Below are 24,331 nucleotides of genomic sequence, written 5' to 3'. Positions count from 1 at the left end.
TGGCTTTGCCCTAATACTGCCCCCTATATACAAGAATATAACTACTATAATACTGCCATCTATATACAAAAATATAACTACTATAATACTGCCCCTATATACAAGAATATAACTACTATAATACTGCTCCTATATACAAGAATATAACTACTATAATACTGCCCCTATATACAAGAATATAACTACTATAATACTGCCCCCTATATACAAGAATATAACTACTATAATACTGCTCCTATATACAAGAATATAACGACTATAATACTGCCCCTATGTGCAAGAATATAACTGCTATATTACTGCCTCCTATATACAAGAATATAACTACTATAATACTGTTCCTATATACAAGAATATAACTACTATAATACTGCCCCTATATACAAGAATATAACTACTATAATACTGCCCCTATATACAAGAATATAACTACTATAATACTGCCCCTATATACAAGAATATAACTACTATAATACTGTTCCTATATACAAGAATATAACTACTATAATACTGCCCCTATATACAAGAATATAACTACTATAATACTGCCCTATATACAAGAATATAAATACTATAATACTGCTCCTATATACAAGCATATAACTACTATAATACTGCTCCTATGTACAAGAATATAACTACTATAATACTGCTCCTATGTAGAAGAATATAACTACTAGAATACTGCCCCCTATATACAAGTATATAACTACTATACTACTGCTCCTATATACAAGAATATATCTACTATAATACTGCTCCTATATACAAAAATATAACTACTATAATACTAGCCCTATATTCAAGAATATAACTACTATAATACTGCCCCTATATACAAGAATATTACTACTATAATACTGCCCCTATATACAATAATATAACTACTATAATACTGCCCCTATATCCATGAATATAACTACTATAATAATAGCCCTATATTCAAGAATATAACTACTACCGTGTTTCCCCGATAGTAAGACACCCCTGATTGTAAGACGTATCGGGGGTTTCAGGGGGGTCGGCTAATATAAGCCGTACCCCGAAAGTAAGATATATGTCTTACTTTCGGGGAAACACGGGGGTATTGCCGCCTCCTGCCCACTTCCGCGCCGCCCCCCTCTCCATACGTCACCGCGCCGTCCCCTGCACTTGTCAATGCCGCCTCCTGCTTAAAATACGGTAATGCACACAGTATTAACTCCTTAACGCCGAAGGACGGATATATCCGTCCTCAGCAGCTGCTAGTTCGCGCAGGAGGACGGATATATCCGTCCTGTGATGGCGCGGGTACTGAGACTGTACCCACGCGATCAGCGGCAGGAGCACGGCTGTTATACACAGCCTGGCTCCTGCTGCAACTGCCGGAATCGAAGCGCGCGCCGATTCCGGCAGTTTAACCCATTAAATGCCGCTGTCAATAGTGACAGCGGCATTTAATGTGTTTGACAGAGGGGGGAGCTCCCTCTGTCACCCGATCGGCGCCCCCGCAAACAAATCGCGGGTCGCCGTCGGGTTTCCATGACAGGCGGGGGTCTAACAAAGACCCCCAGGTCTGCTTTCAGCATCTGCCTGTTAGGCGATGCCGGAGGCATGACCTAATAGGTTGCCTGTCAGTTTTACACTGACAGGCAATAATGCTTCGGTATACTAAGTATACCAAAGCATTATATATGCGATCGGCACATCGCATAGTGAAGTCCCCTGGTGGGACTAAAAAAAAAAATGTAAAACAGTTAAATAAAGTTTGTGAAAAAAAATAAATAAATAATTCGACAATTTTTTCCCAATATAAGACATACCCCGAAAGTAAGACATAGTGGGGCTTTTGGGGATAAAAAGAAAGTAAGACACTGTCTTACTTTCGGGGAAACACGGTATAATATTGCCTCTTATATATACAAGAATATAACTATTATAATACTGCCCTCTATATACAAGAATATAACTACTATAATACTGCTCCTATATACAAGAATATAACTACTATAATACTACCCCCTATATACAAGAATATAACTACTATAATACTGCCTCCTATATACAAGAATATAACTACTATAATACTGCCTCTATATACAAGAATATAACTACTATAATACTGCCTCTATATACAAGAATATAACTACTATAATACTGCCCCTATATACAATAATATAACTACTACAATAGTGCCCCCTATATACAAGAATATAACTACTATAATACTGCTCCTTTATACAAGAATATAACTACTATAATACTGCTCCTTTATACAAGAATATAACTACTATAATGCTGCCTCCTATATACAAGAATATAACTACTATAATACTGCTCCTATATACAAGAATAAAACTACTATAATACTGCCCTCTATGTACAAGAATATAACTACTATAATAGTGCTCCTGTATAAAAGAATATAACTACTATAATACTGCCCCCCTATGTACAAGAATATAACTACTATAATACTGCTCCCTATATACAAGAATATAACTACTATAATACTGCTCCCTATGTACAAGTATATAACTACTATAATACTGTCCCTATATACAAGAATATAACTACTTTAATACTGCCCCTATATACAAGAATATAACTACTATAATACTGCCCCTATATACAAGAATATAGCTACTATAATACTGCCCCTATATATAAGAATACAACTACTATAATACTGCTACTATATACAAGAATATAACTACTATAATACTACCTCCTATATACAATAATATAACTACTATAATGCTGCCTCCTATATACAAGAATATAACTGCTATAATACTGCCCCCTATATACAAGAATATAACTACTATAATACTGCCCTCTATATACAAAAATATAACTACTATAATACTGCCCCTATATACAAGAATATAACTACTATAATACTGCTCCTATATACAAGAATATAACTACTATAATACTGCCCCTATATACAAGAATATAACTACTATAATACTGCTCCTATATACAAGAATATAACTACTATAATACTGCCCCCTATATACAAGAATATAACTACTATAATACTGCCCCTATATACAAGAATATAACTACTATAATACTGCCCCTATATACAAGAATATAACTACTATAATACTGCTCCTTTATACAAGAATATAACTACTATAATACTGCCCCCTATGTACAAGAATATAACTACTATAATACTGCCCCCTATATACAAGAATATAACTACTATAATACTGCTCCTATATACAAGAATATATCTACTATAATATTGCTCCCTATGTACAAGAATATAACTACTATAATACTGCCCCCTATATACAAGAATATAACTACTATAATACTGCCCCCTATATACAAGAATATAACTACTATAATACTGCCCCCTATATACAAGAATATAAGTACTATAATACTTCCGCTATATACAAGAATATAACTATTATAATACTGCCCTCTATATACAAGAATATAACTACTATAATACTGCTCCTATATACAAGATTATAACTACTATAATATTGCTCCCTATGTACAAGAATATAACTACTATAATACTGCCCCCTATATACAAGAATATAACTACTATAATACTGCCCCCTATATACAAGAATATAACTATTATAATACTGCCCCCTATATACAAGAATATAACTGCTATAATACTGCCCCCTATATACAAGAATATAACTACTATAATACTGCTCCCTATATACAAGAATATAACTACTATAATACTGCCTCCTATATACAAGAATATAACTACTATAATACTACTCCTATATACAAGAATATAACTACTATAATACTGCCTCCTATATACAAGAATATAACTACTATAATACTGCCTCCTATATACAAGAATATAACTACTATAATACTGATCCCTATATACAAGAATATTACTACTATAATACTACCTCCTATATACAAGAATATAACTACTATAATACTGCCCCTATATACAACAATATAACTATTATAATACTGCCCCTATATACAAGAATATAACTACTATAATACTGCTCCCTATATACAAGAATATAACTACTATAATACTGCCTCCTATATACAAGAATATAACTACTATAATACTACTCCTATATACAAGAATATAACTACTATAATACTGCCTCCTATATACAAGAATATAACTACTATAATACTGCCTCCTATATACAAGAATATAACTACTATAATACTGATCCCTATATACAAGAATATTACTACTATAATACTACCTCCTATATACAAGAATATAACTACTATAATACTGCCCCTATATACAACAATATAACTATTATAATACTGCCCCTATATACAAGAATATAACTACTATAATACTGCCCCTATATACAATAATATAACTACTATAATACTGCTCCTATATACAAGAATATAACTACTATAATACTGCCTCCTATATACAAGAATATAACTACTATAATACTGCTCCTATGTACAAGAATATAACTACTATAATACTGCCCCCTATATACAAGAATATAACTATTATAATCCTGGGGAGCTTTCTTAGCTGTACGGTTGGACTTGTACACTGGCTGCTTCTGCTTGTGCAGAATAATACTTCACCATTATAAATTATATAATAAAAATGTAAAAAAGCAATAAATTTTTTTCCAGAAGTAGAGGCTTGCAGGAAATTACTCGGTGTCAGTACATACTGATTAGTGTTTCTTTTGGATGATGCTTCATGATGACCAATGATTTGGCTTTAATGTAGTAAATTTGGAAATGTCTATGCTTTTGTTTTTAACAGCTGAAGAAAATCATGACTCAGATTTGGCACTTTCGTCCTGTGAAGTGAATCTTCTACAGTCGAGCTGTCAAAACAAAACGTGTGGTCAGGCCGACCTCTATTATACTGCAGTGATGGACTTTGCCATGGATGGGGACACAGTGACCAGCATTGAGGTTGACCCCATAGTGAGCAGCATTTTCCTGTGGAACGGTTATATTCCGGAATCATTACAGGTGCTACAATTCTAAACAAAACTCTTGTTCTACATTTAAAGGCGATGTAAACATTTGAAAACTATTTTATATATAATTGTGTATCGTTGTGTTTGTTGCAACTTTGTAATTACTTTTTATTAAAAATAATTTTTACTTTTTGAGATACTGCTGCTTTGTAACCTGTATATAGAGCAGCTGTATCTAGCGCTGAGATCTGAATCCGTCAAGTCAGCAGTACTGACGGGTTCAGTGTCAGCGGGTCCTGCGTGACAGTTTAGAACTTAGATGTGATCGATTACAGGTGGATCCTGCATACCCGCTGACACTGACGGATTCAGGTCTCAACGCTAGATACAGCTGCACTATATACAGGATACAAAGTAGCTGTAACTGAAAAAGCAAAAATAATTTTTAATAAAAAGTAATTACAAAGTTGCACTTTTTTTTAAGAAAATATATATATTTTTTTAGAGGTGTACATAGTTTTTAAAGGGGCTTCATATTCCTCCCATATATAATAGATACATTATTAGTTTATAATTACATTGTAGTTGTCCTTTTATAGCTGGGAGATTTATACATTTTAGCTACCTACAGCCACCACTAGAGGGAGCTTACTTTACACAGTTTATACATTGACCCCTTAGTGACCCGCCTATTTTAAGCATTAATCATTTTTTTTCCCATCGTCGCATAGTGCTATAACTTTTTTGCAGGACAAGCTGTATTATTTAATGCCACCATTTTTGGGTACATATAATTGATTAATTTTTATTAGCATTTTTGGGGGGATAATGGAAAAAAAACAGAAATCTTGCCATTTCTCTTTGCGTCTTAAATTCCCGCCGTTTACTGTGTGGTATGAATAACATAAGAACGTTATTTAGCGGGTTGTTACAATTATGGAGATACCAAATTTATATCGTTTTTTTATGTTTTACTAGTTTTGCACAATAAAAACCCTTTTTTTTTTATTTAAATTATTATTATTTTTTTCCATATTCTAAGAGCCATAACTATTTTATTTTACCGCTAATGCAGCTGTATGAGGGCTTATTATTTGCAGAACGACTCATAGATTTTTTTGGTACTATTTTGGGGTATATTTGACTTTTTGATCGCTTTTTATCACATTTTTGGAAGGCAAGGTGAACAGAGAACAGCAATTCTGACATAGTTTTTTTATTTATTTTTTACCTTGTTCATTGTGCGGGTCAAATAACATAATAGTTTTATAGTTCGGGTAGTTACGGACATGTCGATACCAATTATGTGGAGTTTTTTTTCATTTTTTTCTATAAAAAAAAAGCATTTTGTAGGGAAAAAAATGTTTGTTTTTTTATTTTTTTCTTAAGATTTTTTATTTATTTAGTATAAATTTTATTAAACTATTAACTTTTTTTTTTTTAAACCTCACTACGGGACTTTACTATGCAATATTTTGATCGCTTTTATAATGCACTGCAATACTTCTGTATTGCAGTGTATTCTGCCGGTCAGTGTAAAACTGACAGGCATCTAATCTGCCATGCCGTTGGCAGGGCCTAATAGGCATTCACTAAAGGCAGACTTGGGGGCCTTTGTTAGGCTGCCGGCTGCCAAATTAAAAATCGGTACCCCACGATCATGTCACGGGTGTACCGATGGGGTGAGAGAGGAAGCCACCTTGCTCTAAAACCACTTTGATGCCGCGGTCGCCATTGACCACAGCATCTAAGGGGTTAAACGGGCGAGATCTATACTAATTTGAATTCTGCCCACTAGAGCAGGTGCCCGGCTGTCTTGAGACAGTCCGTCACGTGCTATAGCTGGTACGGGACACCCGTCCAAGACTTCTGTCACAATGCTTTGAAAAGGCGCATTAGTACCTTTAATGACCGTCGTGAAAACACGTAATGGCGGCGGTCATTAAGGGGTTGAACTTAATAGCAAATCAGTATGCAATAATCTCCTAAGCTCCCCCTAGTGGCATCTACAGACAGTTTGATTTTTATCATTTTAAGCCCATGTCTTTGCAGGGAATTGGGAGCACTGTATCAGAAATATCGGAGCACTGAGTGCTGTAAAGATTTATTATACAGTTAATGCCTTGTTCACATCTGCGTTTGGGTCCCGTTCTGACGTTCTGTCGGAGGTTTCCGTCAGAACGGGACCCAGAACAGACACAAACTGACACAAACTGAAACCAGAGGTTTCCGTTTCCATCACCCTTAATGTCAAAGGTGACGGATCCGGTGCCCATGGATTCCGTTTGTCTCTGTTCTGCACCGGACCCGTCGTTTTGCCGGAAGCAATAGCGTAGTCGACTACGCTATTGCTTCTCTATTGCTTCCGGCAAAACGACGGGTCCGGTGCACAACAGAGACAAATGGAAACCACGGGCACCGGATCCGTCACCGTTGAAATCAATGGTGATGGCCACGGAAACCTCTGGTTTCCATTTATGTCAGTTCAGGGTCCCGTTCTGACGGAAAGCTCCGCTGGACGTCAGAACGGGACCCCAACGCAGATGTGAACGGGGCCTAATCAGCACAGAATATTTTACCTAAACATGATGGATGTGTTACATTTTATGTTTTTAGTTGTATAAGGTTTCCTAAATTGTAATTATTGTAATTCTATTTAGATCACAGTGAAGGACATCACTACTGCTTATTGCTATTCATTCACTGACCCCCATATCATCACATTTGATGGCAGGTAATTTGCTATATGTCTCTGTTGGTTTCTGTTGTATGTATGTATTTCTTGAGCTACAGTGTTCTGTATTCAGTGCCGTCCCGCTGTACTCTATATACACGCAGTAGCAGTAGTACATTGGTTACATAAAGTACAGTGGGGTCGGTCGCGTGACGAAGAATCGTATCATCATCAAAGAAGACTGCGTAACTAGACTTCCGGTCCCTCGGCTGTGCTATAAAAATATATGAAAACCTCATAATCAGTGTGACGTGGGATCGGCGGAATGTATATTAGCGACTGTACTCACATACTGCGGGGACTACACTGATAATAATTTTTGGTCCGCACATGACCCTCTTAAAGCTGTAAGGCCCCTTTTTTGGCGGAAGAATATACTTGATAGGCCATTGAAGAGAGGTTTAAGAATGGTATAATCCTTATCATACTAAAAGAGGCTATCTGTCTTTAAAAACAAAAAAAAATTGGGAAAAAAGTTCCCAAAATTAAGATGATCACTTGGCAGCAAGTGTTTGATACTCCTGCAGTGCCACCACAGGATAAATGAAGCATTACATTGGTGCCCACTGGAATGAATGGATTGTCTGTGTAATCCACAGATGCGTTGGTCCTCCAGTAACAGAGAAATTATTTCTAGTCACTCAAGATAATTCCTAGAAGTTGCAAATAACTCAGAATTCCTTGAGTTTTCTAAACCAGACAATATCTTTTAGTGATAATATTTCCCCTTCCCATATGTTGAGAAAAATGACGTAGCTATTGAACAAAAAATGGCAGAAAACATGCGAGTAGATGAGAAAACTGGCCCGATGGCATTGATAAATATCCCCGGTGATTAGATTCCTGCTGGTTTAGCATGATGAAAGGGTTAATGGTATTATTTGTGCCGGTCTGGATCAGTAATGGGGTTCGTGTAGGGGATGTGGAGATGTCGACCACCCTGTGGGACAGGTTAACACAACGTATATATTTCTCTTTGCAGATATTATGACAATTTTAACACTGGAACTTTCGTGCTGTATAAAAGTGCGTCTCGTGATTTCGAAGTTCACGTCCGGCAGTGGGACTGTGGAAGCGTGGACCACCCGGCTTCATGTAACTGTGGCTTTGTAGCCAAGGAAGGGGGAGATATTATCACCTTTGACATGTGTAGCGGTCAGCTCCATGAGTCCCAACCTCACCTGGCTGTCAAGACTCAAGAATCATCCGAGCCGAACTTTAAGATTACTGAATCTTATCACGGGAGAAAGATGACGGTGGGTACCCCAAGAAATAAATATGTCACCAGGGGTCACTTTGGTGGTATTATAATGATGGTATGTTTATAACATGGTCTTCCTCTACCCCTACAATTGATCATGATACTGCTGGAAGGCTCATCTATCTCGTACACCATTCCCGCTCTGACCTCCAATCAGCCTAAGAAAAAATTAAAATATTCAAACTTTTATGCTTTGCCCCTAAACCGCTTTACTTGTACCTATACATGTCACGCCAAAAATATTCCCACAACCACTCTACTCGTTCTCTTAGGCCCCATACACACGAACGTGCTTTTGCGGCCGCAATTCCACAGAAAATCCACGCGAGAATTGCGGCCCCACTCATTTCTATGGGCCCACGCACACGACCGTGGTTTCCACGGTCCGTGCATGGCCAAGGAGCCTGGACGGCAGAAAGAACGGACATGTCTTATTACGGCCGTGTTCTGCGGTCCAGGCTCATAGAAATGAATGCACGCGGCCATGTGCACAGCCCACTATTTGCTGACGGCCCGCGGGTGACACTCCACGTCCGACCCGAAAATCACGGCCATGCACATAGCTACGGTCGTGTGCATGAGGCCTTAGGGTATGTCCACACAGAATCAAAAACAGATTCAGAGAAAACAGCCTCTGATTTTCAGCCGTTTTTGAAGCTGAAAACATTTTTTTGGAGGCGTTTTTTGGAGCTGTTTATGGAGTTGTTTTTGGTGCTGTTTTTCAATTGACACAATGAAAAACAGCTCCAAAAACGGCTCAAGAAGTGACATGCTCCATCTTTTTAGGGTATGTTCACACAGGCTATTTTCAGCCGTTTTCCGGCCCATAAACGCCCCGAAAACCGGCTAAAAATGCGGGGGCTGAACGCCTCCAAACATCTGCCCATTGATTGAATGGGAAAAACGGTGTTCCGTTCCCACGGGGAGTTTTTTATGCAACCGTTTTTAAAAACGGCCGCGTAAAATAATGCCTCGTAAAAAGAAGTGCATGTCATTGACTCAATAGAAAAACTGCTTAACAGACGGCTCAAAATCAGGAGCTGTTTTCCCTTGAAAACAGCTCCATATTTTCAGACATGTTTTGTTAAGCGTGTGAACATACCCATCATCATGGGGCATTTTTCTACGTGCCGGTTTTTAAAACGGCGGCATAAAAAAGTGCCCCACCTCAACGAAACGTCGTTTTTCTCTTTTACTTCAATGAGCAGATGTTTGTAGGCGTTCGTTCAGCTACCATTTTTTCAGGCGTTTTTCGAGGCGTTTACGCCCCTAAAATACGCCTGAAAACACAGCGTGTGAACATACCTTTTATTCCCTTTCGTACATATGACTTCTCTATCCTTTGGAACTTCCTTCCTCACCTTTAACAGTTTCAGGACCAGATTAATTGTAGTTTTTCTTTTTCTGTTTTTTCTTCCCCAGCTTCACAAAAAAAATTGATTTTTTTTTTTGACACCGCCATATTTAGTTTTTACCATGTTTACTGTACGGTGAAAATGATACATGACCTTTATTCTGCAGGTCAGTACGATCACGGTGATACCAAATTTATATAGTTTTTGTTATGTATTAGTACCTTTAAAAAAAATGTAAGTTTGAAAGAAACAAAAAATTTTTTGCATGGCCATATTTTGACCCCCGTTACTGTTTTACATATCTGTGTATAGAGCTGACTAAGACCCCCTGCACACGAGCATGAAAATAGTTCGCAATTATGGACTCATTCACTTCTATTGTCCACGGACACCTTCCCATTTATTTACGGGAAGGGGTCCGGGCCGTAGAAGTGTACTGCAAAACATAGAACATGTCCTATCTTTTGCGTTTTACGGGCCGTGCTCCCATACTTTGTATGGGAGCACAGGCCGAGAATGCGGGCCGCTGTCCACTGCCGTCGGCGGCAAGCCGTGCCCGCAATCGTGATTACGGGCATGGCCGTGTGCATGAGGCCTAATGCGTATTTTTGTACGTGGAAAGATGTAGTTTTTATTAATACTATTTGGGGAAATGTCGAGCAATTCAATCACTTTTTATTAAAAAATTTTGGGGGGTTGAAGTGGCCAAAAAATTGTGATTCGGCCATTTTGATATTTTTCCTGCTACGGAGTTCACCATATTGGATAAATATTTTTACAGTTCAGGCATTTTCAGACGCGGTGATACCTAATGTGTTCATGTTTATTTCTGTTTATTTATGATCTAGGGAAAGGGGGGTGATTTGAATTTTTATATTTTTTAATACTTTTTTTTACATTATTTTTATAGCTTTTTTTTAGTCCACCCAGGGGGGCTTGAACCTGCAATCATTAGATTGCTTATGCCATAAACTGCAATATTACAGTATTGTAGTCTATGGCAAGTACAGTGCATTGTTATTGAGAACTGCCACAGGCAATCTTCCTATAGCAGGGCTGGGAGCGTTCACAGGGCTCCCTGATGCTATAGGAATACACTGGCTCCTGAAATCTTGCCGCGTGGGAGCCGGTGACCGGCCCCAAATTCAAAGAGGCCGTAAAATTGACCAGGGCAAAAAGGCCTTTAGACCCCCCCCCCCCCCCACCACCACATTTAAGCTGTTTAAACAATCCCTTACCATGCTACCTCTTCAAAATTACCTTCACTTGAACCCCATACATTTCAGGTCTCAACCACAAATCATCTACTAACTGGCCATTCTGTTCTTTCATAATCTCTTCTCGTACACACAGGACTTCTCTCCAGCTGCCCCATCCTCTAGAATTTCCTTTCTAACCCTTTTCGACTTCCACCACCTCTAACGTGTTTCAACAATCCCTCAAAACATCTCCTCTTTAAAAACATGTAACATTGTGCTCCCTACATTTCAGGCTCCGTCTATATCATAGTTTAATCTCACAAACATGACTTCTTCAAATTTGGCCCAACCCTGTGGGACCTTCTTTACCCTGGTAAGGTGGAAACACACTTTAGATAGCTGTGGTGCGAACAATCAGCAATTCCTCCCAACCTTCCAATACACATGGATGAGCGTGCGTGTGTACTCAATGGGGAGAGAGAAATAAGCCACTGTCAGACATCTCTGGCAGCAACTTGTATTTTTTGGGCACAAAGGATCGGGCATTTTGAAATCCAACATGCCCCAACCTTCTTTCCCCCGAAAACTGCAGTTGCTAGATGGTCGGTCCGTCCTGACGAAATCGGCTTCAGCAAACTTTAATCTAAGGAGTTTGGGTATCTCAAGGGTCGCGGTAACCATCAAATTGTTTAAACAATCCCTCCAACCCCCAATATTGCCTAACACCCTTTACTTCCCCTATATTTTAGGTCCGCAATCAAAAATACTTACCTTAATAACCTCCTTGCTGCTCCTGTCTCATAATCTCCTCTCGTACATACAGGACTTCTCTCACGCTGCCCCTTTCCTAGAGACCTTCCTACCTCATCCTGTTAGACCCTCCAAACCCCACCTCTTCAAAATTGCCAATCCAGATTCATCTTCATCACAATATCTCACTAGAAGAAGCCAAGCAATTTCCATACTAATAATAATGGGAAAATTTGATGGAAAAGAACTGGTGATCAGTGACTTCACCAGAAAGGCCACCGGCTGTCCATCAAAACGGAAGTACATGACATGGGAAATGAACCATGTGTGTTAGTAATCCAACCCTCCAAAGATATGCCTGTTTTCTATAAGGTTCATGCAAGCGATTATCTCCCATTTGGCCCCATATGTTCCTCTATGCTGTGATTGTTTTCCCTTCCACCATCCGAATATTCCACCCAAACACTTCAAAATTGTTACAAGATTTATTACCAGTCCTATAGCTGTAGGGGACAGTGAGGCTTTGAAATGTGATTCATGGCTTCCACTGATTAAGGGGTTAACTCAATAGCCTGTGGGAAAGTATAAATCCAATTGCCAGAAAACAGATGTTTTCAGACGGTCACAGTAAAGATAATCATTGGAGATCGCTCGAGAGAGAGGCCAACGCAACTTTAATATTTACATTGTAGCACATGTATCCGAGTCACATAGGAGAATGATTCTGCTCTCAGCTTTCTTGTTGCAATACTGTAAAGCCATTGTCTGGAAAGTGTGAGCCATTCCCTGCCAATGATTTAATGCTATTGTAAGGTTAATATTGGATAGGGGATCATTTGAGTCATACATTATCTTTCCAGGCCAAATATATTGTATTAAGTCATGCTTGAAATAATACATCTGTTCACAGTGTGCAGAAACTATGTTTCGCTGGTCAAGGATATTTAGAGGATTGGTAATGGTGCATATTACAATATGTTACAAGAAAAAAGCTTCGACTTGGACAATCCCTACTTGTTAGAAGGGTCCCTACTAAGTTGATCACAAAGTCTCCCCTGCTGGGACCCCCAGCGATCAGCTGTAATCTATGGGGAAACCTGGCAATAAATGTTCAATTTCCCTACAGCGCCACCACAGGTGAAACTAAGTATTACACAGTGTCCATTCATATCAATTTGTTGTCGTCTGTGTAATGCAGGACAGGTCAGATGCTCCAGAGCGAGAGACGCTCTATCTAACTACCAGTGGCGTAACTACCGCCGTAGCAGCCGTAGCGGCTGCTACGGGGCCCGCGGCATGAGGGGCCCGTGTCGCCGAGGTATCTCCCTGCTCTGCCATTAAACAAAAGACATGTATCCCCTATCCACAGGATAGGGGATACATGTGTGATCGCTTGAAGCGATAGGGAGAACGGGGGACTGAAAGTCCCCTGAAGTTCTCCATCACAAACCTCGGACTTCCGGGGTCTGTGTCGGCAGCTCCGTAGAAATGAATGGAGCGCCGGTCGTGCTTGTGCGCATGCGTGACCAGCGCTCCTTTCATTTTTATTGAGCTGTGCAGACGCCGGAAGTCAGAGGCTAGTCATGGAGAACTTCAGGGGACTTTCAGTCCCCCGTTCTCCCTATCGCTGCCAGTTGTGGATAGGGGATACATGTCTTTTGTAGGACACGCTGTAGGTCGCATTTTTTTGGGAGGGGGGACGCTGTATGGCATCCCCTACAGGGGGGGTGCTGTATGGCGTTCCCTTAAGGGGGTGGCTGTATGGCGTTCCCTACAGAGGGGGACTGTATGGCGTCCCCTACAGGGTGGGGGGCAGTATGGCGTTCCCTACAGGGGGGGCTGTATGGCATTCCCTACGGGGGGGCTGTATGGCATTCTCTATAGGGGGGGTTTATGGCGTTAGCTCCATACAGCCCCCTCTGTAGATAACGGCATACAGCACCCCCTGTAGAGAACGCCATACAGCCCCCTCTGTAGATAACGGCATACAGCACCCCCTGTAGAGAACGCCATACAGCCCCCCTGTAGATAACGCCATACAGCCCCCCTGTAGAGAACGCCATACAGCCCTCCCTGTAGATAACGCCATACAGCCCCCTCTGTAGATAATGCCATACAGCCCCCCCTGGAGATAACGCCATACAGCCCCCCCTGTAGATAACGCCATACAGCCCCCCTGTAGATAACGCCATACAGCCCCCACTGTAGAGAACGCCATACAGCCCCCTGTAGATAGCGCCATACAGCCCCCTCTGTAGATAATGCCATATAGCCCCCTGTAGATAACGCATACAGCCCCCCTGTAGAAAACGCCATACAGAGTCCCCCCTGTAGATAACGCCATACAGCCCCCTTTGTAGATAACGCCATACAGCCACCCTGTAGATAACGCCATACAGCCCCCACTGTAGAAAATGCCATACAGAGTCCCCCCCTGTAGATAACGCCATACAGCCCCCTTTGTAGATAACGCCATACAGCCCCCTCTGTAGATATCTACAAAGGGGGCTGTATGGCGTTATCTACAGGGGGATGTATGGCGTTATCTACAGGGGGATGTATGGCGTTATCTACAGGGGGGCTGTATGGCGTTATCTACAGGGGGATGTATGGTGCTATTTACAGAGGGGGCTGTATGGCGTTATCTACAGGGGGGCTGTATGGCGCTATCTACAGTGGGGGCTGTATGGCGTTATCTACAGGGGGGATGTATGGTGTTATTTACAAGGGGGGCTGTAAAAAAGGCACTATCTACAAGGGGGGGGGGGGGGGTTGTGTGACACCCAGGGGAGGGGAGGCCCCAGTCAAAAGTTTGCTATGGGGCCCAGTCTTTCCTAGTTACGCCCCTGCTAACTACTATCCACTCAGGCCATAGATGAGGCTCCTGAACAGAGGACCCCCCTCTATTAACTCACAATTCACTTATAGGGTGTACAGAAATGGACTTTATAAACTGACAACCCCTTTAAGGCTACATGGTGACCATCACCTCTTGCAGCTGCCACCGATATCCTTGCCACCCCAGTATAAGGTGTGCCGGGGCACTAGATATGTTGCAGTACAATTTTTTTGAAGTATTGAGTGTTATGTATACAATTGTATATGTTGTAAGTATGTTATACTGTATGAAATTTTATTGCGTTTTATGGTGGTTCTTCCGCAAGGACTCACGTTATAAATTTTGGAAATGTTGCTGGTGTCTCATGAGATAACATGGAGGCAGGTACTTATGGCCTTTTTCACCATGCTAAGGGAGGCAGGGTCCTTCTGGCATCTTTTTTTCTTCTGGGAAGACGTGGAAGACTAAGTCGTGTGTTCGAGGGGTGGGATTAAAAAGCCCATATAAGGGACAGAAGTATTTGGCGCCAAATGTTGGGCTTTGATCTGTGAAAGTGTTGTGACCCAATAGTGGGTGTCACGGCGCGGGGTGTGGACCCACTGGGTCGTACTGTGTATTGGGATAGCAGCTAGCCAAATAGGTATAGGCAATGTCTATAGTTCTGGAAAGTGTACCTGAGGCAACGTAGACAGTAGCGGTGGTTTCAGGCTGAGATGAGGCTCCGGCAGTAGGCAGGCACCAGGCGGGGTGCAACACAGCAGATGCAGCAGAGAGCACAACTAAACTCCAACACTTTAAGGCACAGGGGCACAGAAGCACGGGATACAGGGTAAGGGAAGCAGGCACAGAACACTGGGAACTGGGAAACACTAAGGGAACATTTGCAAAGACAGACTAGGGTAACACAACAATGCTCAGGCAATGAATGGAAGGGCATAGCCCTTTTTGTAGTCCAGAGGCATTCTGGGCTAATTTGCAGATATTCTGCATGTGCGCGTACTGGCCCTTTAAGGCCGAGCATGCGCACCATACGGGAGCCAGTACCTTGATGCGGAAGTGAGTGCCGACGCTCACTCGTCCATGGTCGCGGCCGTTAGGGGATAAGTCAGAACGACGGTCCGCGGCCATAGATATTACAGTGGGACTGCAGAGACAGTCCAAGTAGAGGGGCCGTAGTACACCTGTAGAGAGTGGATGAAAGTCGGAAAGCAGTAGTGTTCTTGACAGAGCCTGAGTAAGGCCTGGAGAGAAAGACTCTGACTATTGACGCAGTTGAGAATCACGATTGCGAGACATATTGACCAGAGAGGCTGAGGAAGGAGCCGCACTGCTATAAAGAAAGAGTGAGGGAGTTACGCAAAAAGAGAGAGCCACCACAGCCTTTGATGCAGTAACATTTTAGTAAACCCAGCTGAAGATGGGCAATCACAATATTTATAGTTTTGGGCTGCATTGTTGAGATGACCACATGTCACTGACCAATGGATCCTCTGCCATCCTTTCCTTGGTGTTTAGGGTGCGGGAGATTGATTGGGGCAAACCAAACATCTCTGAATATCCAGTGACTGGAAGACAAGTGGAAAGTCTCCCACCGTCAGTGTGATACCCTTGTAGAGTGATACTAGTGTCTAAAATTGTTCCCACTAAAGTGTCTAAAGAGAGTGAAAAATAAAATCCTTCCTGGTTCTCTGAAGCTACAGCAGTTATCACATGATATCACGATCAGAGCTGCTGATTGGCCGAGAAGGATAATGTGGTACCCCACAGAACCAGGAGGTTCTTTCTTTTTAGCCCTCTTACCCACTAATATAACTTTGTTAGGGTGTCATACTGAGGTCCGTTGGAGTGATGGGTTCTTTTTAAATAAGGTACAAATCTACCTAAGGGTTAAATATGTTGGTTTTTTTTTATCACAAAATGAAATAAATTATAAAATAGGCAAATTTTTTTTTTTGTAGATTTCATTTTCATCTGGAGCTTTCATCCGGGCTGATGTGAGTGACTGGGGTTTGAGTTTGACACTCAGAGCGTCCAACATGGACTTCAAGGACACACTGGGTCTTTGTGGAACGTTTGATGGCAATGCAAATAATGATTTTCATGATAAAAAGGGAGTTCAACTGGAAGAGACGTCACACGGGCGCCTTTATTTCATCAATGAGTGGAGGTAAGGAGCTCGGCGTGTATATCTATCATTGTATTGGTTAGTGTGGGCACAGTAAAAAAACACTGCCAGACCCCTATGACAGGGGCTTAACTCCAGCTGGAACAAAGGATCATTCTTTCTTCCGATATCTGCTGTTGTGGGAGAGTCGGGACATCCTTATACACATTAGATCATGGGTCGATGCCGCTAAACTTGTCAAGTTGTCCAACTTTTATCTAATGTATATGGCCAGCTTAGTTAGGCACATCTTGCTATACACTTTTCTCTTCTTTATACCAACTCTTGGTTGACTTAGATTTCGTTTAACGCATCTCAACTCACACCCCTTCCCCACTAAGTCCCGCCGGCCCTTGTCTGGACTTTTTTTTTTAAAAGCGTCTGGTGAGGCACAAAAAAACGTTCTTAAATAAGTCTAAAATTAAATGTACCAAAACTTGGTGTATTTTTCAACACATTCTAGACGCAGACGTGTATACTCTCCCGATCCCTATCACAGAATTATCACTTCTTAAAGTGTAGTTCCACCTTTGACACCACTTCAGTTAAGCTGTCAGGGGCGTGTCTGACAACAAGCTTGCTGACTATTTCCAATAACAACCCGCAGAATTGTTACTGTAGCTCTGGAGTATAAAACAGGATGTAACTCAATATCAGTTCAGGATAAGGGATGCACGATGCATCGAAACTTCGATACTGTTTCGATACTCTGCATCCCCAAACGGTTCGATACCGTTATTTCATGTATTTCGATACTTAGCTGTGCTATCGCACAGCTAACTATCATAACACATGAATGTATGAGAGCGGGGCTGCGGATGTGTAATACAGTCATTGCCGCGCTCCTGAGTCCTGACAAGTGCGCGGGGTCAGGATGATGCGATGCGGCCGGCGCTGCACTAATGAGCGGCGACACTGAAGACAGAACATGGCGGGCGCACTGCAAAACACCCCCATGTTTTGTCTTCAGTGCCTGAACCGGCGCTCAATAGTTCAGCGCCGGCCGCATCTCCTCATGCTGACCGCGCACGCACTTCCTGTCAGGAGCAAGCAATAACTATTACACAGCCGCAGCTCTGCTGGCGGAGATCAGAGAAACCTCTCCGCCGTTATTCCTGTGAATGTTGCGATCACAGCGGACTGCAGCATTCAGGGGAAAATGAGAAGGGGGGATGTCCCTTGGATCGCGTCACAGGGAATTCCTGTAACGCAATTGAGGGACATACCATATATGGGCAGACAGCCCAGGGTCCATTGAAGGACCCCAGGGCTGTCTACCCATATTTCCTGTTGTTAGGGCATACTTAGGTATGTCCTAACAACTGCCTGTGTACCATCATAATGTACAGGGTGGGCCATTTATATGGATACACCTAAATAAAATGGGAATGGTTGGTGATATTAACTTCCTGTTTGTGGCACATTAGTATATGGGAGGGGGGAAACTTTTCAAGCTGGGTGTTGACCATGGCGTACATTTTGAAGTCGGCCATTTTGTATCCAACTTTAGTTTTTTTAATGGGAAGAGGGTCATGTGACACATCAAACTTATCAAGAATTTCACAAGAAAAATAAGCAGCAGAATAGTGAGTGCAGCTCTGGAGTATAATACAGGCTGTAACTCTGGATCAGTACAGGATAAGTAATGTAATGTATGTACAGTGTCTCCACCAGCAGAATAGTGAGTGCAGCTCTGGAGTATAATAAAGGATGTAACTCAGGATCAGTACAGGATAAGTAATGTATGTACACAGTGACTCCACCAGCAGAATAGTGAGTGCAGCTCTGGAGTATAATACAGCATGTAACTCAGGATCAGTACAGGATAAGTAATGTAATGTATGTACACAGTGACTCCACCAGCAGAATAGTGAGTGCAGCTCTAGTGTATAATACAGGATGTAACTCAGGATCAGTACAGGATAAGTAATGTAATGTATGTACACAGTGACTCCACCAGCAGAATAGTGAGTGCAGCTCTGGTGTATAATACAGGATGTAACTCAGGATCAGTACAGGATAAGTAATGTATGTACACAGTGACTCCACCAGCAGAATAGTGAGTGCAGCTCTGGAGTATAATACAGCATGTAACTCAGGATCAGTACAGGATAAGTAATGTAATGTATGTACACAGTGACTCCACCAGCAGAATAGTGAGTGCAGCTCTAGTGTATAATACAGGATGTAACTCAGGATCAGTACAGGATAAGTAATGTATGTACACAGTGACTCCACCAGCAGAATAGTGAGTGCAGCTCTGGAGTATAATACAGGATGTAACTCGGGATCAGTACTGGATAAGTAATGTAATGTATGTACACAGTGACTCCACCAGCAGAATAGTGAGGGCAGCTCTGGAGTATAATACAGGATGTAACTCAGGATCAGTACAGGATAAGTAATGTCATGTATGTACAAAGTTATTTTTTATTTTTTTTGTACTACATGTAAACGGTAAAACAATGTTTAGAGGCAAATATACGCTTTAAAAAAAGTCATAACTTCCAAAGGAGACACATAATAAAAGTCCCATTGCCCCCTATAGTCCAAAAATATCTCCATTTACTGCAGTATAAAACATCATACCTCAATCATCCTCATTGGGTTCAAAACATATGTATGAATATTGTCAAGTGGTAGAGAAGGGAACTAGTCCTGAAAAGGTCACTTTTGGAGAGGACATATCACGGTCCAAGATGAGCTTCGACCAAAGATTAAGTAGGACCGATAAAAACAAGGGCACATATACAAAAACACCGAAAAAGGCCATACTTACAAATGGACACAGCCAGGTCAGAAACGCTGATGAAAGGGTGAGCAGGTGCTTTAAATAATAATAGCCACTCCCACTAGTCTTGAGGGGAGTGGTGTGTGGTGCATGGGATGTGTAGTATGAAATAATAAATGAATAGTGTGTGCAAGTGTAATACATAAGTGAAATATAGGGGGCAGTAATCAGTGAAGTGCCTCAATAAAAATAAATGGATAATGGGGTGCAAGTGAGTGAAACATGGAGGGATAGTGTGTACGTCATGAGGCACAACGTGTAAAGCCAGGTAGAAGCCTATTTGTGACGCCTTGATAGTTCATAGAGCGGGCTACCCTGCTTGCTATGCCAAACAACAACACACCATGCTCTCCCAGCATCAAAGACCCGGCTGTGTCCAAGAGAAGCGAATATACATAATAATGAAAAATACCTTGGGTATTGGTAATCATTTTGGCCAAAGGGACGCAAGCTCGCAATCCACGACAAGGATCCCCAGACTTGCGAGTCCCTAACTCCTAAACTGGAACAGAACGTTCCTGATGCACAAACAGAACCGATAAAAACACAGGGACATATACAAAAACACCGAAAAAGGCCATACTTACAAATGGACACAGCCAGGTCAGAAACGCTGATGAAAGGGTGAGCAGGTGCTTTAGAGGCAAATATACTCTTTAAAAAAAGTCTTAACTTCCAAAGGAGACACATAATAAAAGTCCCATTGCCCCCCATAGTCCAAAAATATCTCCATTTACTGCAGTATAAAACATCATACCTCAATCATCCTCATTGGGTTCAAAACATATGTATGAATATTGTCAAGTGGTAGAGAAGGGAACTAGTCCTGAAAAGGTCACTATGGAGAGGACATATCACGGTCCAAGATGAGCTTCGACCAAAGATTAAGTAGCACTTAAGGCTAATGTATTGGTACTTCCTTTGTGGCTGGATAAACTGCCCATAGTATATACAAACCTTCTGCCGTGAATTTGGCCTGGCCCGGGCTAGTACCAACTTTCTACTGTATGTCTTAAGGACATTTGATGAAAAATTAGGTCATTAGGGTATTATGGACTGGCAACTTATATCCTCATATTTGATGGATGACCATGAACCCATGGATGGGTGGACATAAACATATCTGGGCCTGGTCCTATGTATATGTGTTTATCTACATGCATGTGAGGCTTGTTTCAAGGAAATATACTCCACCCTCTACAAGGTCGCTAAAATAGACCCTACAAACATCAGAAATGAATTCTAGGGCTATTACCATGATTGCCATTAGGCATTTTTAGCTGATACATTTTACATTTTTTCCTTGTTGTTCTAGAATTCCCGCAGGAGAAAGTTTATTCGATAAAATCCCAACTTCCATTCCCCAAAACATTGAGAAGACTAAATATTGCGGTTGTGCATCTACCACAGGGACAAGTGTTCGGCAGCCATCACCAAATACACTTCTTAGCAATTCTCCACAAGATGTCCCTCTTTGCTCGGGCAAAGAAAATGTAAGGTTTCCCACGTTAATACCAGTCTTGGATGTCACTAATGAGTATGTGTTCTCAACGGATATCACTCGAGATCTAAGGAAACGCTCTGTGGACAGTCCCCAAGAGGATGATCCACTATCTGTTGAGGTTGGCTTCCAAGGAATGGCCACTATCTCTATAGACCTCAAGAATGTATCAAGGAGAAATGTAATCTCAAGGAGGCCACCACAGCACGGGGAAAGCTATAGAAACCTAAGCCAAGAGAATGTTATTAAGAACCGCTCTAAACGTCAGAATTATTATGAAGATCTCTCAACGTTTTCATATCAAAGTCTTAGCCAAACAGACTTGGAAGGATTCAGCTATTTCTTCCCTGAGGATCACTCGACAGACACCCCCCCGGAGCTTCTGCCTTCTTGGCCAACTGCTTCAGGGTTGACTTATTCATACGCGTCAGCGGTTTGCCAGCAGGCAGTCTTTAACTCCAGTATCGGGAAACTCTGCTCTGGATTCATGGAGAAACGTATCATGGATGTCATTGACATGTGTATTACAGATATTCTATTGAAGGATGACCTAGGATGGACCGAAGCCGGTTTACCCCTCCTGGAGAACGAGTGCGAAAGAAAACTATTGGAGTTAAGACATGACCAAGCTAGGAACTTCCAAATCTCCATAGAGCTGAAATGTCCCAACCTGTGTAGCTCCAATGGGCAATGTATGGATTGGGGTTGTGCCTGCTTCGATGGTTATAGCTCCTATGACTGTAGCATTTTGTCTGGTAAGTTTAGTCATCACGTCAAAGTCTGACCGGTTCTGTGAAAATATATTGATGACTTATTCTGTTGTTACTCTTGTAAAGACCAGGTGCCTGAAATTTCGGAGCTGGAAAATTTTGGACTTTGTGACGTTCGAAAATACGACTGCACGTCTGTAAGAGTTTTTGGTCTGGGATTCAAGGAGGTGGAGAGTCTAAAATGTGAATTTACAAAGCAACAGGTATGTAGATTGTGGGAGTTTGACTGGTGACCTATGAAGTTGTGATGTCATACAATCTGTCCGGTTTTTTTTGTAACCACATTTGTCTTTACGGAAATGCGTATTGTTTTGCAAGCTCCAAGGAGGGATCGGCAATGACTTTTGTTTGTTTTGATCCTCACATTCTAACAATCATAAGTTCTTGATTTTTCTCTTGACGTAGCTATATGAGGGCTTGTTTTTTTAACGTCTTACCTTTTTCCGTGTACTTCTGTAATTAGCATTTCAACCTTATTCTATGGTTATTATGAAAGCCTTAAAACCAAATACACTACCGTTCAAAAGTTTAGGGTCACTTAGAAATTTCCTTATTTTTGAAAGAAAAGCACAGTTTTTTTCAATGAAGATAACATTAAATTAATCAGAAATCCACTCTATACATTGTTAATGTGCTAAATGACTATTCTAGCTGCAAACGTCTGGTTTTTAATGCAATATCTACATAGGTGTATAGAGGCCCATTTCCAGCAACCATCACTCCAGTGTTCTAATGGTACATTGTGTTTGCTAACTGTGTTAGAAGGCTAATGAATGATTAGACAACACTTGAAAACCCTTGTGCAATTATGTTAGCACCACTGTAAACAGTTTTGCTGTTTAGAGGAGCTATAAAACTGACCTTCCTTTGAGCTAGTTGAGAATCTGGAGCATTACATTTGTGGGTTCGATTAAACTCTCAAAATGGCTAGAAATAGAGAGCTTTCATGTGAAACTCGACAGTCTATTCTTGTTCTTAGAAATGAAGGCTATTCCATGTGAGAAATTGCCAAGAAACTGAAGATTTCCTACAACGGTGTGTACTACTCCCTTCAGAGGACAGCACAAACAGGCTCTAACCAGAGTAGAAAGAGAAGCGGGAGGCCCCGCTGCACAACTTAGCAACAATACAAGTACATTAGAGTCTCTAGTTTGAGAAATAGATGCCTCACAGGTCCTCAACTGGCAGCTTCATTAAATAGTACCCGCAAAACGCCACTATCAACGTCTACAGTGAAGAGGCGACTCCGGGATGCTGGCCTTCAGGGCAGAGTGGCAAAGAAAAAGCCATATCTGAGACTGGCTAATAAAAGGAAAAGATTAATATGGGCAAAAGCACACAGACATTGGACAGAGGAAGATTGGAAAAAAGTGTTATGGACGGACGAATGGAAGTTTGAGGTGTTTGGATCACACAGAAGAACATTTGTGAGACGCAGAACAACTGAAAAGATGCTGGAAGAGTGCCTGACGCCATCTGTCAAGCATGGTGGAGGTTATGTGATGGTCTGGGGTTGCTTTGGTGCTGGTAAAGTGGGAGATTTGTACAAGGTAAAAGGGATTTTGAATAAGGAAGGCTATCACTCCATTTTGCAACGCCATGCCATACCCTGTGGACAGCGCTTGATTGGAGCCAATTTCATCCTACAACAGGACAATGACCCAAAGCACCTCCAAATGATGCAAGAACTATTTAGGGAAGAAGCCGGCAGCTGGTATTCTATCTATAATGGAGTGGCCAGCGCAGTCACCAGATCTCAACCCCATAGAGCTGTTGTGGGAGCAGCTTCACTGTATGGTACGCAAGAAGTGCCCATCAAGCCAATCCAACTTGTGGGAGGGGCTTCTGGAAGCATGGGGTGAAATGTCTCCCGATTACCTCAGCAAATTAACAGCTAGAATGCCAAAGGTCTGCAATGCTGGAATTGCTGCAAATGGAGCATTCCAAGACCAAAGCAAACTCTGAAGGAGAAAATTATTATTTCAAATAAAAATCATTATTTCTAAACTTGTCAATGTCTGGACTATATTTTCTAGTCATTTTGCAACTCATTTGATAAA

The 24,331-nt window shown here is 41.3% G+C and overlaps 1 protein-coding gene across 1 annotated transcript in view; it reads left to right on the top strand.

Moving 5' to 3' along the window:
• VWDE (von Willebrand factor D and EGF domains) overlaps window positions 1-24,331 on the top strand; it is a 120,834-nt gene that overhangs the window by 37,635 nt on the left and 58,868 nt on the right. The window contains exons 7-12 of the mRNA XM_075828769.1: window positions 4,745-4,959; window positions 7,568-7,641; window positions 8,624-8,897; window positions 17,004-17,212; window positions 21,316-22,256; window positions 22,338-22,474. Of these exons, the coding sequence (XP_075684884.1) occupies window positions 4,745-4,959; window positions 7,568-7,641; window positions 8,624-8,897; window positions 17,004-17,212; window positions 21,316-22,256; window positions 22,338-22,474 (1,850 nt within the window). The remainder of the gene's footprint in view (window positions 1-4,744; window positions 4,960-7,567; window positions 7,642-8,623; window positions 8,898-17,003; window positions 17,213-21,315; window positions 22,257-22,337; window positions 22,475-24,331) is intronic.

Source organism: Rhinoderma darwinii, chromosome 5, assembly GCF_050947455.1.
Source record: "Rhinoderma darwinii isolate aRhiDar2 chromosome 5, aRhiDar2.hap1, whole genome shotgun sequence".
Lineage (NCBI taxonomy): Eukaryota > Metazoa > Chordata > Amphibia > Anura > Rhinodermatidae > Rhinoderma > Rhinoderma darwinii.
The sequence above is the reverse complement of the archived record's forward strand: the minus strand, read 5'-3'. Positions and strand labels throughout refer to the sequence as shown.